General features: G+C 41.9%; 1 protein-coding gene across 2 annotated transcripts in view; it reads left to right on the top strand.

Annotated features, from left to right (window-relative positions):
• med14 (mediator complex subunit 14) overlaps positions 1-17,108 on the top strand; it is a 72,920-nt gene that overhangs the window by 47,512 nt on the left and 8,300 nt on the right. The window contains exons 21-27 of one of the 2 annotated variants that reach the window (XM_055644620.1): positions 1,319-1,588; positions 2,431-2,568; positions 3,773-3,881; positions 5,261-5,392; positions 7,654-7,827; positions 9,087-9,322; positions 9,649-9,828. In XM_055644620.1, the coding sequence (XP_055500595.1) occupies positions 1,319-1,588; positions 2,431-2,568; positions 3,773-3,881; positions 5,261-5,392; positions 7,654-7,827; positions 9,087-9,322; positions 9,649-9,828 (1,239 nt within the window). Of the gene's footprint in view, positions 1-1,318; positions 1,589-2,430; positions 2,569-3,772; positions 3,882-5,260; positions 5,393-7,653; positions 7,834-9,086; positions 9,323-9,648; positions 9,829-17,108 lie in introns of both variants that reach the window. The other variant, XM_055644619.1, reaches the window with a different exon arrangement.

Genomic DNA, 17,108 nt, shown 5'->3' with positions numbered 1-17,108 from the left:
GCCAAACATTTGCCCACTCACCCAGCCTATCCAAGTCACCTTGCAGTCTCCTAGCATCCTCCTCACACCTAACACTGCCCCCCAGCTTAGTGTCATCCGCAAACTTGGAGATATTGCCTTCAATTCCCTCATCCAGATCATTAATATATATTGTAAATAGCTGGGGTCCCAGTACTGAGCCTTGCGGTACCCCACTAGTCACTGCCTGCCATTGTGAAAAGGACCCGTTTACTCCTACTCTTTGCTTCCTGTTTGCCAGCCAGTTCTCTATCCACATCAATACTGAACCCCCAATGCCATGTGCTTTAAGTTTGTATACTAATCTCTTATGTGGGACCTTGTCGAAAGCCTTCTGGAAGTCCAGATACACCACATCCACTGGTTCTCCCCTATCCACGCTACTAGTTACATCCTCGAAAAATTCTATAAGATTCGTCAGACATGATTTACCTTTCGTAAATCCATGCTGACTTTGTCCAATGATTTCACCACTTTCTAAATGTGCTGCTATCCCATCTTTAATAACTGACTCTAGCAGTTTCCCCACTACCGATGTTAGGCTAACTGGTCTGTAATTCCCCGTTTTCTCTCTCCCTCCCTTCTTAAAAAGTGGGGTTACGTTTGCTACCCGCCAATCCTCTGGAACTACTCCAGAATCTAAGGAGTTTTGAAAGATTATTACTAATGCATCCACTATTTCTGGAGCTACTTCCTTAAGTACTCTGGGATGCAGCCTATCTGGCCCTGGGGATTTATCGGCCTTTAATCCATTCAATTTACCCAACACCACTTCCCGACTAACCTGGATTTCACTCAATTCCTCCACCTCCTTTGACCCGCGGGGCCCCTGCTATTTCCGGCAGATCATTTATGTCTTCCTTAGTGAAGACGGAACCAAAGTAGTTATTCAATTGGTCCGCCATATCCTGGTTCCCCATGATCAACTCACCTGTTTCTGACTGCAAGGGACCTACATTTGTTTTAACTAATCTCTTTCTTTTCACATTTCACATAACATAATAAATGTTTGCAAGAATTAAATAGTCTAGATATACTCTCGAAGTGTCTCACTATTTAAAAAGGGAACTGAATTGTGCAATAAATCATCCTACATGGAAGTGAGGGTGAATGGGTAAAAAGGCACCACAAAATAAACACAGAAATACAATAATACAATTTTCAATTGTGATTGAACCAGAATAATAATGTATTAATTTAATTTACAATATGAGCAAGATTTTAATGATGTATATATGTCTTATTTTACATGTTTGCATTTAATGTGTGAAGTAAAAATAATATTTTCTTTACCCCACAGATATTGTATGATACACAAGCATCACTCAATGCCATCAATAAACTCCCAACAGTGCCGATGTTGGGACTTACACATCGAACAAATACAGTCTATCAGTGTTTCTCAATACTACCACAGTCACCCACACACATCAGACTTGCTTTCCGCAATATGTACTGTATTGACATATACTGCCGAAGTCGTGGTGTCGTGGCTATCCGTGATGGTGCCTACAGTCTTTTCGACAACAGTAAAATCGTAGAAGGATTTCACCCAGCTCCAGGCTTAAAGGTCTGTCATTGATCAGATTGCTAAAGACAGTAAAGGGTAGTTATCTTTAAACGTATTTACTGGGGTTATATTATACCTTGTACAATGTCATTTTATTCCAATCGACACATTGCAAGAATATAGTGAAAATGTCTTCAGCAATTCATTCTTTTAAAAATAAAATAAGCCATCTATTTTTATTATACATACTAAATCCTAAATGAAGTGCTTGTATGTGTTAAAACATACTGAATTAATTTGATTTTATTTTATTGCATGATGCTTATAAAAAGTAATAACCTTTTAAAAATAGATCATTCTTTTTTTTAATTAAAGTTTGTTGTAGGCAAGCTTTGATAGTGAAACTTGTGCTACATATATGTATGATCCAGGAATTCTAAACATTTCGTGACCCAATTATGAACGGATCAGGACAAATGTTATTGAAAACGATTAATGATGTGGCATTGAGAAAAGATATTGTCAGCAATGAGTAACCTATTATAATTCACAACGTGTGCCAGAGACCCAGGCTCTATCCTGATTACTGGTGCTGTCGGTACAGAGTGTATACGTTTTCCCTGTGACTGTGTGGGTTTTCTCCGGTTGCTCCGGTTTCCTCCCACACTTCAAAGACGTACAAGTTTGTAGGTTAATTGGCTTTGGTAAAATTATAAATTTTAGTATTAGTGTACGGGGTGATCGCTGGTCAGTGGGCCGAAGGGCCTGTTTCTGTGTTGTATTTTTAAAGTCTAAAGTAAAGCCGAAAGTGTGTGTAAGATGTTTGAGAATTCCTCGCGCTCTGTTGCAAAGTACACCATAATATGGAAGAATTAATCATTTAATTATTGATCATCTTTCAGACTTTCTTGAACATGTTTGTAGACAGTACCCAAGATGCACGTAGACGATCAGTGAATGAAGATGATAACCCACCATCACCTATTGGTGGCGACATGATAGAATCGTTAATGTCTCAGCTTCAGTCACAATCACAACAGGTATTAATGCACTTCTAGTTATGCAATAAATACAGGCGGGGACAATTCTTGTTTTTCCAAATGTTTATTGCATCCTATGTGGAGCAGTCAAAAGCAATGCAGCTTGTGTGAGAGAATGATGACTATCTGCTATTTAAGTCTGTAGAGCTGCTGTTTTCGGTTTTAGGTAGTTCTGGTCCAACATGATAGTTGTTTTCCTAAGAAACCTTGCGTTATACAAAATTGTGTTATAAAGATAATTGTGTCAGTGGCGGAAAGGGGTTGGAGTCAAGACGCGAAGCTAGTGCGATTTAGGTAGGGGATGGATAGTGAGAGAGGAATTGCTGGGGCTACTTGAAGTTAGTGAAATCAATATTCATACCACTGGGTTGTAAACTGCCCCAGCATTCCCTCTCTCTATATCCCTCCCCCACCCAAGTCACACTAGCTTCTCGTCTTAACCTACAAACAGCTAACAATGGCCTGTTTCCTTTATCATCGGTACTTTTTTGCATATGTTTAATTCATTGTTCTTTATCTCTCCACTTCAATGCCTATATCTCTTGTTTCCCTTATCTCTAACCATTCTGAAGAAGGGTCTCAACCAGAAACGTCACCCATAATTGTGTCTATCACCATAATTAATCTGGGGTCCCGACCGGAAATGACACTAATTCATATTCTTCAGAGATGCTGCCTGACCCCTGTTGTGTTACTCCAGCAGTTGTGTCTTTTTGTTTTGAAGCAGCATCTACAGTTCCTTGTCTCTCAAACATGTTAAACATGGGCAAATAGGACTAGCTTAGATGGGGCATCTTGGTTGGGTTGAAGAATCTGTTTCCATAGGTCTGAAGGGCCTGATTTTGCGCTGTATCACTAAAGTCTAAAGTAAAGTCATCTTTTACATTTGATATACTTTAGGAGATTCCTGGAGGACATCTCTCTCTATTATTGCCACTAGTCTGTTTACTGACCAGGCTTTTAATTTTGCAACTTACCAAGTTTTTGAACGAGGATGGGGAAAGTAATGTACCTAACCAAGCAATTGTTGTTAAGTTATGACTGTTAACTGTAGCTGTTATGTGAAGAAACTAAGAGTGGTAGAAGCCAGTCAGTACTGCTGAGAAATGTTTTAAAATATGAGGGGGTTAACCTGCTTTATTTGAGACAAGACCAATTATTTCCTATTTGTTTTGAGGGCACAAGTACATCTTTTTTGTTTCAGTCTTTTGCCAAATCTGGTTCAACAGTGACATACCCTCTGACATCGCCACCTACATCCTACCACAATACAGTCACTCCATCACAACAAATAATGCCGACCCAATCACCTGGTAAGCGAAGAGTGCAATTTTTTACATATTGTAATCCTAAATTCAGAGGCTTGTATATGAGCTGCAAAACATTTTTTCATTATATGATCTAGAACGCCTGAAAATGACACTTTTGCAAACAATGTGGCAATAATGGCTATACCAAATATTTGCGTGTTTTGGGCAACCTTGCAAATGCAATGCCCAAATTATGTATCAATATTCATATATATATATATATATATATATATATATATATTATATATATATATATATGTTGTAAATAAAATATGCTAGGTTTAGGAAGATGAAATCAGTCGGGGCTTTTGAGAAATATAAAGAAAGCAGGGGAAAAAACTGAAGCAGGAATTACGAGGGCGAGAAGGGATAATGAAATGTTCTTGGCAGGTTGGAATAAATAGAATCCCTAGGCATTTAATGAATGAATTAAGAACAAGAGGATAACCAGGGAGAGTGTAGGATCACTGAAAGATAAATGATGAAATTTATTTGTGGCGTCGGAGGTTGTGCGTGAGATTATAAATTAATGCTTTCCTTTGTATTTACCAAGGAGAAGGACATGAGGAATAGTCAGGTCCTTATTGCACAAATGTGCTAAGGTATTTTTACATCAAGAAGGAAGTGATATTGTGTCTTAAAGAGCATTAAGGAGGATAAATCCCCAGGGCCTGATAGGATTGGTCCCAAGTTATTGAGAGAGACAAGAGATCGCTGGGTTCCTGATCTTTTATCTTCTGTTGTCATAGCTGAGGTCCCCGAAGACTGGAGGAGGCTAATGTTATTTCTTTGTTTAAGAAGGGAGATAGGGATATTGTGTCACATCAGATATATGAAAGCTATTGGAGAGGATTCTTTTGGATAAGATTTACTTGGATGTTATGTGAGTTTAGTTTATTGTCACGTATACCGAGGTACAGTGAAAAGCTCTTGTAGCTTGCTAAACAGTCAGCAGATAGTCAATACACAATTCATGATTACAATCTAATCATTCACAGTGTACAGAGTAAAGGTAAGAAATGTTGCCGTAGAAGTAAAGATTTAAGAGTGTGGAGTGATTGTAATAAGAGATTGCAGATCCAATTCTGTGACAGAGTTGCCTGGGTTGGGTGCCATCTTGGAAATGCAAGATTTGGAAGAGAATGGGCTTTTTTTTAAATCGGAGAAGGAATGCTTATAATACTCCCCTTTTGAAAAGAGAATAGTTTTTAATGTTTTGCATTTGTTTAGAGTGTTGCATTTTAATCATGTCAAATGTTAACACATTTTAATTAATTTGCACTGGTGTAATCCTGGTGTTTGCTTAATGCTTAACGGCTCCTTGAGTCATTTAAGTAGTAGATTGCTAACAGCATGCAAAATTAAACTTGTACTTTGCGCAGGGAATTTACATTCGGCAAATTCCCCTAGTGGTGCAATTCGAGCACCCTCGCCAGCATCATTTGCACCCTCTCCATCTCCATCTTCCCTTGGAATTACAATGGGACCGACACCAAACTTTGCAAGTCCACATGGTGAGATTTTCTGATTTGATGACTAAAATTAATAAATGCATGTTTTACCAATTTATGGTTGGGCGTTCGAATGCTTCTTTCTTCAAAGGTATTGTGATTATTTGATGGTGAGAGATATTGGAATACTTTGTAAGATATGTAGATTAGTTTCTATTCTTTTGATATTTATGTATATTTTGTACTGAGATTACTTCTGTGTCAAAGATAGACACAAAATGCTGGCCAGTCAGGCAGCATCTCTGGAGAAAATGGATAGGTCACGTTTCAAGTCGGGACCCTATCCATTTTCTCCAGAGATGCTGCCTGACTCACAGAATTACTCCCAGTCTATCTTTGATATAAACCAATATCTGCAATTCATTTTTATTATTTCTGTGTCGGCTGTTTTTCCTTTTCAAATTGTACTTTGAAAGTTGGCTTTTAATGCGTAGTTCTGTAATCTAGTGCTATTGAGGTTTTATTTTTAGAGAAATAAGTTTAATTTTGAAATAAATAAACTAAAACTCTTAACAAATACTACTTGTATCACTTACATAAGACTCCAATTTATTGACTGTAGCTCTGCCTTCAACACCGTAATTCCTTAGTAAACAACCTCGACATACCATATAACAACCATATAACAATTACAGCACGGAAACAGGCCATCTCGGCCCTACAAGTCCATGCCGAACAAATTTTTTTCCCCTTAGTCCCACCTGCCTGCACTCATACCATAACCCTCCATTCCCTTCTCATCCATATGCCTATCCAATTTATTTTTAAATGATACCAATGAACCTGCCTCCACCACTTCCACTGGGAGCTCATTCCACACCGCTACCACTCTCTGCGTAAAGAAGTTCCCCCTCATATTACCCCTAAACTTCTGTCCCTTAATTCTGAAGTCATGTCCTCTTGTTTGAATCTTCCCTATTCTCAAAGGGAAAAGCTTGTCCACATCAACTCTGTCTATCCCTCTCATCATTTTAAAGACCTCTATCAGGTCCCCCCTTAACCTTCTGCGCTCCAGAGAATAAAGACCTAACTTATTCAACCTATCTCTGTAACTTAGTTGTTGAAACCCAGGCAACATTCTAGTAAATCTCCTCTGTACTCTCTCTATTTTGTTGACATCCTTCCTATAATTGGGCGACCAAAATTGTACACCATACTCCAGATTTGGTCTCACCAATGCCTTGTACAATTTTAACATTACATCCCAGCTTCTATACTCAATGCTCCGATTTATAAAGGCTAGCATACCAAAAGCTTTCTTTACCACCCTATCTATATGAGATTCCACCTTCAAGGAACTATGCACGGTTATACCCAGATCCCTCTGTTCAACTGTATTCTTCAATTCCCTACCATTTACCATGTACGTCCTATTTTGATTTGTCCTGCCAAGGTGTAGCACCTCACATTTATCAGCAGCATTAAACTCCATCTGCCATCTTTCAGCCCATTTTTTCCAAATGGCCTAAATCACTCTGTAGACTTTGGAAATCCTCTTCATTATCCACAACACCCCCTATCTTGGTATCATCTGCATACTTACTAATCCAATTTACCACACCTTCATCCAGATCATTGATGTACATGACAAACAACAAAGGACCCAACACAGATCCCTGAGACACCCCACTAGTCACCTGCCTCCAACCCGATAAACAGCCATCCACCATTACCCTCTGGCTTCTCCCATTCAGCCACTGTTGAATCCATCTCGCTATTCCTGCATTTATACCCAACAGTTGAACCTTCTTAACCAACCTTCCATGAGGAACCTTGTCAAAGGCCTTACTAAAGTCCATATAGACAACATCCACTGCTTTACCCTCGTCAATTTCCCTAGTAACCTCTTCAAAAAATTCAAGAAGACTAGTCATTGGGAAGAAAATCATCCACAAAATACAGGATGCCCAAGGGCATTATTGAGAACCAATAAAATCTTGGAAGCACAGTATTCCTTCATGTCTGGAGCAAAATGGTTTACAAACGCACCTTCAAAACAAGTTATTTTGTTGGACTTTAGATGACTAGAAGTGATGCCTTTCAAATTCCCTTAAAAAGCCCAAGGCTTTTTGGACCGATAAACAAGTAAATGCTCATTCCAAATCATGAACACATTATTTTTAAGTCTGAGATCATTTCAAGATTTACCTTTGATTTTAGAGGTTTTGGATAGTGGTATGGCATAAATGTCTTCTTTAGTTTCTTTCAGAGAGTTGGTAAAGGAATAACGACATTGTGCTGATTCATCTTACTCTTTTATTTAGGTACAATTGATCCGAGCTCACCTTATTCAATGATGTCACCCAGTCAGCGTCCTGGAAACTGGCCTGGATCTCCACAGTTACCTGGATCAACTCTAGCACGCATTCCAGGAATGTCTCCAGCAAATCCATCCTTGCACTCTCCGATCCCTGAAGTATCTCACTCCCCAAGAGCTGGTACAAGCAAGTTCAAACGTCTATTATCTTATTTCCAAATGATGTTCAGTTTTTTCATAAAAGTACAAAATTCTATCTATAATCAATTGTGTGGATAGAAATGCTGGGTTAATTTTAATTGTATACATTTGCTATGCCTGCCACTACTAAAGCATAAATTAAATTTCTCAACAGTTTAAAGAAAATGGCAAGTATCACAAATATTTGTATACAGAGCATGAAAGCTATATTAATATCTGTACTTCCACTTTTTTTTTTTTACTTCTTTGGGTGGCAAAATCCAGATTGAACATTTTAGATATGTTTGCATTTCTACACTGAAAAAGATAATGGAAATCTTGCAATTTATGGCAAAATACCAATGAAATATATGGAAAGACTGATGATTATCTTGGTGATGCATATCGTCGACCTAATATGATTATGATAAATGATAGTTACTGTCCCTTGGTCTTAAATGTGTTCAGTGCTGAGATCTTAGGATGAAATGCCTTCTGAGAAGGGGTAATTAATCATTGTTTTGATCGAGGAGTGGAACACTAACATTGCCACTTAAATAATACATTCAGCTAAGAGGAAACCATTGGTAGATCTGCAACTTGAATCATCCTCAATTATGTGATGTTGGAAGAGGATGGGTATTTGACAAGAAATTATTGTAATGCAGGATAAAAATCCGTATCCATATTTTTTTTAAATAAAGCATTTGAATTGATTATTAATCTTTGAGTGTTTCATGGTGGGGTGTTTTGATGTGCTGACAAAGTGGCATATTTGGGGTTTGACAGGCAGCTTAAAGATGCCCACTGCATCCCTACTGACCTGCCTATACTACAGAAGCATGCAAATGGCATTTACTAACTCCATCATTAGTAAAGTGGAAACAATTTAAGGCCAAAAGAGATGCGGAATATTCTTTAAAATGTTTCTAGACTTATCGGAAATAATCAGAAACTCCACTGTTAACACCGTTAACCTACAATTAATCAGAAGAAGATATTTAGTTTGGCAGGGCACAGTTAGGGGTGAGTATCTCTCATTGTGCTAGCACATTTCTTCTATTGTTACTATCTCTTACTTTATTCCTCATATGACTGGAATATTGCTTTCAGGTTCGAATTGTGATGAAGTAAAGCAGATCACATTTATAGCGAGTTCAATTGTGGTTCATGTGAAATACACTTTGACACCCATAATGGAAAATACTACCTTTGCATAAATAGTTATGGCAAATATAATATGTTGTCTTTTTATTTTAGGTACTCAAATAATGCCGACCAACATGCCCCCTCCTCGTACACTACCTCAGCGTTCGTGGGCTGCATCGATACCTACCATCTTAACACATAATGCCTTGCACATTCTCCTTTGTCCATCACCAACACCGGGTCTTGTTCCAGGACTGGCTGGAAGTTACCTTTGTTCCCCACTGGAACGATTCTTGGGATCAGTTATGATGAGACGACACCTACAGAGGATCATACAACAGGAACCAGTAAGAAAAATAATAATTTTTCAAGTGAAATCAACAAATGCTCTAATATGAAATCTAGCATATCTTTTTAAGAGTAAAAAAGGGGGAAAAATCATATATTAAGTATTTTAAAATTTTAAAGTTTTTTTCCAAATTTCTACATTTACTATTAACTTGCATTAAATGGTTATTTCTTGCAGTATATTCTTCATCATGATTAGTGAAGAATATAATTCTTGCATTTTTTTGATAATGTCCAGATAATGTAATTTTTCGCAATCGTAGCTATGATTTGTTAATCAGCTTATTTAAAAGAAACCAAAAATGGTCATTGTTTTTTCCTCCAGTTGCAGCTTATAAATTCCAATGAACCTGGTGTGATCATGTTTAAGACCGAAGCACTGAAGTGTCGAGTGGCACTGAACCCACAGACGTATCAGACGTTGCAATTCAAAGTAACACCTGAAACAACAGACCCATGGTTGCAAGAAGAACTACAGGTTTTAGAAAAGTTCTTTGAAACGAGAGTAAGTTTGAAAAAGCGCTGCATTTTTTTTTTACCTAACATCCAATCCTGGTGAGCAGAAAATGTGTTTATATAGAGATTCCACCAGCAGGCCGGAGCCGTTGCCTCACCTGAGTTCCAGGCTCGGCTCCAGGGCCACAGCCTCCACGCTGATGGCTCCAACACCACATGGTCTGACTCCTGGGTCCTATTGCTTCCTCCCCCTACAAGGGATGTAAACTATCTTCGGTGTAAACCAACATCTGCAGTTCTTTCCAATACATGAAAATTTTCATATTTATTCATATAGAAAATGCGTTAATGTATTGAGTAGCCATTGTGTTCAGTCCATGCAGTGTCTGCTTTCTAAGGACTGACTGCAGCCCTCTCTCATTGCTGCTTAAAATAAACCAGATTATTTACAATTTAGGGGTCATTCAATTCAATTCAATTCAATTCAACTTTATTGTCATTGCACAGATACAAGTATGGGTACAACGAAATGCAGTTTAGCGTCAGTCCGTAGTAATAGTGCAATATAGAAATAAAAAAACAGAATAAGCAAACAATGTGGACGGAGAGACTGGAGAAATCTATCGGCGGGACTCCGAGTTCAGCAATGTGATAGTGTTGTTGTAGAAGCTGTTCCTCATCCTACTAGTACGAGACCTGAGGCTCCTGTACCGCCTCCCTGATGGGAGGAGGGCAAACAGTCCATGGTTGGGGTGAGAGGGGTCTTTGATGATCTTCCCGGCCCGTCTCAGACACCGTTATCGGTGGAGGGCATCCATGGCAGGGAGCGGGGCACCGATGATGTACTGAGCGGTTTTCACCACCCGTTGTAGTGCCTTCCTGTCTGCTACGGTGCAACTGCTGTACTATACCGTGAAGTAGGTGGTCAGGATGCTTTTGATGGTACAGCGGTAAAAGTTGGTCAGGATCCGGGGGGACAGGTGAGCTTTCTTGAGCCTCCTCAGGAAGTAAAGGCGCTGCTGCGCCTTTTTGATCAGCTTGGAGGTGTTGAGGGACCAGGACAGATCCTCCGAGATGTGTACCCCGAGGAATTTGTAGTTGGAGATGCGCTCCACCTCAGTCCCGTTTATATGGATGGGGGTATGTCTGCCCCCTCTGATCTTCCTGAAGTCAACAATAATTTCCTTCGTCTTCTTGGAGTTGAGGACGAGGTTATTGTTGGCACACCAGGTTGTCAGGTGCTGGACCTCATCCCTGTAGGCTGACTCGTCGTTGTCACTGATCAGTCCTACCACCGTGGTGTCGTAGGCAAACTTAATGATGGCGTTGGAGCCATTCTTAGGGATGCAGTCATGGGTGAAGAGGGAGTAGAGGAGAGGGCTGAGCACACAGCCCTGAGGCACGCCGGTGTTCAGTGTTATAGTGGAGGAGGTGAGGTTGTTGACCCTAACAGACTGCGGTCTGTTGGTGAGGAAATCCAGTGTCCAATTGCAGAGGAAGGTGGAGATGCCAAGTCCGCTGAGTTTGGTGATCAAACTGGTGGGGATGACAGTGTTAAAGGCAGAGCTGAAATCAATGAACAGCAACCTGATGTAGGTGTTATTGCTGTCCAGATGGGTCAGGGCAGAGTGTAGGGCCGCCGATATGGCGTCCTCTGTAGACCTGTTGGTCCGGTAGGCAAACTGATGGGGGTCCAGTGTGGGGGGGGAGGCTGGCTTTGAGGTGAGCCAAGATCAGTCGCTCAAAGCACTTTGCAATGACAGGGGTGAGTGCCACTGGGCGGAAGTCGTTGAGACTCCCTGTAGATGATTGTTTGGGCACTGGCACAATGATTGATGTCTTGAGGCAAGTGGGGACAACACCCTGGGCCAGTGACAGATTGAAAAAGTCAGTGAAGACCAGGGATAGTTGTCCAGCACATGCCCTGAGCACCCGCCCGGGGATGCCATCGGGGACGGCAGCTTTGTGCTCATTCACCTTGCTCAGTGCATCTGAGCTTGTGCACTGAGCTTGTGTTCAGCGAGTCATGTGAGCTTGTGTTCAGCTTTGCACACTTAGATTCATGCCAGCATGAAGAATGCCTGTTTCCTCCTCTGTAACCTTATTCCTGAGTCAGTCCATCCATAAAGCCCTCATCCATGTCTTGTCGTCTCCAGATTTTATTATTCCATCACTTTTCAATGGTCTTGTCGGTCTATTTTCTGTAAATTCCCTCCTGCCACATTAACTAACTCACGGATCCTCATTTATCCAACACTCCCGCACTTTTTAAATTTTCAGTCTTGTTTTTGGATTCCTCCCCTCCCTATTTGCATAATCCTCCTCCAACTCTATAACCTCTTTGTTTAGCAGGGCTCTCGCTTAACTTTTTTTCCCTGTTGCCAGCCGGGCAACCTTGACAGCTTTTTAGGTTGACAAATGACAGTTTAGGTGGTCATTTAAGACGGTTTGCATGAAGCGTGTGATAATGGGCTTGGATGAAGTGCGTAGTTACCAGTTGGAATTATGCTCAATGAAGCATTCACATATTATGTTCAAGAAGGAACTGCAGATGCTGGAAAATCGAAGGTAGACAAAAGTGCTATTCCCATCTTACACTAACTGACAAGAGATGGCCAAAGGACATAACTGCAGCAAATGTTCTTTTGGTAATATGTTTAAAGGTGTCAAAACAAATAATAACATTGGGAATTAAAACACATTTGATTGCATTCCGTTATCAAACATAGTCAATGTTCGCTCTGAAGACCATGAAGCACAATAGGGTCAGGGTGTGTGTGAATCAGTGCGGGGTGGATAGATGGCGGTGGGGGGGTTTGAGAAGGCAATCGGTGCGGAATGGATGGATTGAGGCAGGTGAATTAGTACGTGTTGGTTGGAGCATGTAAAATTGTGAGTGGAGATGTCAGTGGTGTTGAATGGGGGATCAGTACAGGATGAATGGGGGTAGACAAAAATGCTGGAGAAATTCAGCGGGTGAGGCAGCATCTATGGAGCTAAGGAAATATGCAACGTTTTGGGTCGAGACCCTTCTTCAAACTGTTCCCCCCATTCTTCTTGATTGGGGGGATCAGTACAGGATGGATTGGGGGGGGGGGGGGTCAGCACAGTGTGGATCGGAGGGTCTGTGCAGGATGAATGGGGGATCACTACAGGATGAATGAGGGGATCAGTATAGGATGAATGGGGGATCAGTACGGGATGAATGAGGGGATCAGTACAGGATGCATGAGGGGATCAGTACAGGATGAATGGGAGATCAGTAAAAGATGAATGGGTGATCAGTAAAAGATGAATGGGGAGATCACTACAGGATGGATGGGGGGATTGGTGCAGGGTAAATGGAGGGTGGGTCAGTACGGGATGAATAGGAGGATCAGTGCCGTATGAATGGGGGGAGAAGTGAAGGATGAATACGGGATGAAAGGAGGGGGGGGGTCAGTACAGGATGAATTGGGGTCATGTACAGGATGAATTGGGGGACCAGTGTAGGATGGATGGGGGGGGGTGGCAGGAGAATCAATGCGAGGTGGGTAGGGTGATGAATAGATTGGGGGGGGGGGGGGAGATGGGGAGGGGAGCACAGGGGATGTCAGTGAGGACTGAATAGAGGAGGAGGGAATGGGGATCAGTGCGGGATGGAGAGGAGGGGTCCCAGGATAATAATAATAAATGTTATTTATGGGCGCCTTTCAAGAGTCTCAAGGACACCTTACAAAAATTTTGCAAGTAGAGGAAAAACATGTAAGGGGAATGAAATAAATAGTAGAGACATGACTAGTACACAAATTAAAGACAGAATTCAATTCAAAACACAATATGAGGCAATTCAAGCACAGATGAAAAGGGAGGGGCATGTGGGGCTAAGGATAGGCAGAGGTGAAGAATAAGAGGGATGGAAGGGGAGTACGAGAGAGGGAGAGAGGGGATGGAAGGTGCAGAGGAGGTGGGGAGGAAGGAAGGTCAGCGCTCCTCGGACAACATCGCCCCGCTGCCTTGGCCGTCCCTGTCCAACGCCAAAGTGCCGCCGCCTCCACGCCACCGCCTCCTCTCCTCTGCCAGCCGACTGGAAGGTGCGGGGCCGAGCGTGCAGCTGCTTCAGACGGCGGAAGGAGGCCTCCGCCTCCCCCTACCTCTCCTCCTGGCCTCGGCGTACGGAAGGGGTTGTGAAAGCGCCGTTGGCGGATTTGCAAGCAGCGACCGTTATCAGGGCGATAGCGGCCGCAAATCCGCCAACGGAGCTTTCACAACCTCTTCCGCACGCCGAAGCCGGGAGGAGGGAGAGATGGAGGTTCCTTCCGCCGGGCGGGGTGCAGGAGGAGGCGGTGGAGCCGCTTTCGCGGCCGCTGTTCGGGGCCCGTCTTTCGTTCCGACCCTTCGCCACCACGCACCTAGTATCTTTGCCCCACAATCAAAGATACTAGATGAATACAGCCGCCGCCGCCGACACAAAACGTCACGTTCCTATTCTCCAGAGATGCTCCCTGACCCATGGAGTTACTCCAGTTTTTTGTGTCTATCGGTATAAACCAGTGTTTGATTGCCAAGCCACGCAAAATGAGTCGGCATTTAGGTTGCCCGGCTGCACTTTGAGTGGTCAATGGCACCCGGGCAACCGTTAATTTCGAGCCCTGTGTAGGTAGTAGTTGAAAAGTAGCAAACAATCCTGTTTGGTGCTGCCCATGGTGTGAAGTCTGCAGTTGGAAGCTGGGTGCTGTTACTGACTGACCTATTCTATGGTAGGGTTGCAGTGGTGGCAAGTATAACTAACTTAAAGAACTTTAAGGGGAGAAGATTTAATAGGAATCTGAGAGGTAACTTTTTCACACAGAGTATGGTGGGTGTATGAAACAAGCTGCCAGAGGAGGTAGTCGAGGCAGGGACTATCCCAACATTTAAGAAACATTTAGACAGGTACATGGTTAGGACAGGTTTAGAGGGATATGGACCAAATGCAGGCAGGTGGGACTAGTGTAGCTGGGGCATGTTGGCCAGTATGGGCAAGTAGGGCCTAAGGGCCTGTTTCCATGTTTTATCACTCTATGACTCAAAATACCAGTTATTCTTTCTTTTGTGATACCTTTATTTCCTGGTCTATTTCTTCTGGTAAATAAAACAAATCTTCTGCGGCAACAGTGGCACAGCAGTAGAGTTGCTGCCTTACAGTGCCAGAGACACATGTTAGATCCTGACAACGGGTACTGTCTGTATGAATTTGTACGTTTTCCCCGTTACCTGCGTGGGTTTTCACTGTGAGCTCCAGTTTCTTCCCACACTCCAATGACATGCAGGTTTGTAGGTTAATTGGTTTGGTAAAATTGTAAGTTGTCCCTAGTGTGTGTAGGATAGTGTTAGTTTACGGAGATCGCTGTTCAGCGCGGACTCGGTGGGCTGAAGGGCTTGTTTCCGTGCTGTTTATCTAAACTAAAGCATTCACTTTAACATTATCACAGAGCGACTCACTTCTAGTTAAAAGATGGACTTGCAGTTCAATGTGCTTTTCACTTCTGAAAGTATTTTTTAGGTAATTAAGTACCTTTTCAAGTGTAGGGTCTGTTGGAATAAGAAATGTTGCCAATAATTCACAAAACAATTGTGGTAGCAACCAGACAGTGGCAGGTAAATATTGTCCATAATTCCACGGAATCTTTTAAATGCACCAGAAAGGCAAATCAAAGTCTCATCTGAAGGAGAGATACCTTAAATGGTACAGCACTTCCTCAGCACAGCAATGTGACATTAACTTTCATTTTTGCGCTTATATCTCTGGCATGCCATACAAATTCTCATTGTCCTAATTCAAAAATAAATTGGTACAGGTTTAGTTTAAATATCTGACAGATGTGAAATTAAAAGTTTTAATTAGAATGTTGACTCCTAAAACTTCTACTTAGCTTTGAATCGAGCTACTTTGTCACTGTAGCCTACCTGTTTTGCCATTTATAGAAGAGCACAGATACTTGACAGAGTGGAGCATATTTGATTGCTTTTTTAGAAAATTGCATAGGATCCTTGGATAAGATGTAATTTCCCCATCAAAATAAGTCATAAGACTGATTTAATAATTAGTGACGTGACATTAATCATCTAACTCTTTAGATTCTGGAGTAGTTCCTGAAGATTGGCGGGTAGCAAACGTAACCCCACTTTTTAAGAAGGGACGGAGAGAGAAAATGGGGAATTACAGACCAGTTAGTCTAACATCGGTAGTGGGGAAACTGCTAGAGTCAGTTATTAAAGATGGGATAGCAGCACATTTGGAAAGTGGTGAAATCATTGGACAAAGTCAGCATGGATTTACGAAAGGTAAATCATGTCTGACGAATCTTATAGAATTTTTCGAGGATGTAACTAGTAGCGTGGATAGGGGAGAACCAATGGATGTGGTGTATCTGGACTTCCAGAAGGCTTTCGACAAGGTCCCACATAAGAGATTAGCATACAAACTTAAAGCACAAGGCATTGGGGGTTCAGTATTGATGTGGATAGAGAACTGGCTGGCAAACAGGAAGCAAAGAGTAGGAGTAAACGGGTCCTTTTCACAATGGCAGGCAGTGACTAGTGGGGTACCGCAAGGCTCAGTGCTGGGACCCCAGCTATTTACAATATATATTAATGATCTGGATGAGGGAATTGAAGGCAATATCTCCAAGTTTGCGGATGACACTAAGCTGGGGTGCAGTGTTAGCTGTGAGGAGGATGCTAGGAGACGGCAAGGTGACTTGGATAGGCTGGGTGAGTGGGCAAATGTTTGGCAGATGCAGTATAATGTGGATAAATGTGAGGTTATCCATTTTGGTGGCAAAAACGGGAAAGCAGACTATTATCTAAATGGTGGCCGACTAGGTGGCGTAGCAGTGTTTGGTCACCAGTCAAATCTGAGGAAGGACATTATTGCCATAGAGGGAGTGCAGAGAAGGTTTCACCAGACTGATTCCTGGTGAGACCACACCTGGGACTGTCAGTTTATGTCTCCAAAAGAAAGACATTATTGCCATAGAGGGAGTGCAGAGAAGGTTTACTATTCCTCTAGAATTTATGAGAAAGACTGGAGAGGCTTGGGATACTCTTATAGAAACTTACAAAATTCTTAAGGGGTTGGACAGGCTAGATGCAGGAAGATTGTTCCCGATGTTAAGGAAGTCCAGGACAAGGGGTCACAGCTTAAGGATAAGGGGGAAATCCTTTAAAACCGAGATGAGAAGAACTTTTTTCACACAGAGAGTGGTGAATCTCTGGAACTCTCTGCCACAGAGGGTAGATGAGGCCAGTTCATTGGCTATATTTAAGAGGGAGTTAGATGTGGTCCTTGTGGCCAAGGGGATCAGG

This window comes from Leucoraja erinacea, chromosome 13, assembly GCF_028641065.1.
Source record: "Leucoraja erinacea ecotype New England chromosome 13, Leri_hhj_1, whole genome shotgun sequence".
Taxonomy (NCBI): domain Eukaryota; kingdom Metazoa; phylum Chordata; class Chondrichthyes; order Rajiformes; family Rajidae; genus Leucoraja; species Leucoraja erinaceus.
This window is presented reverse-complemented; position numbering and strand designations above follow the sequence as displayed.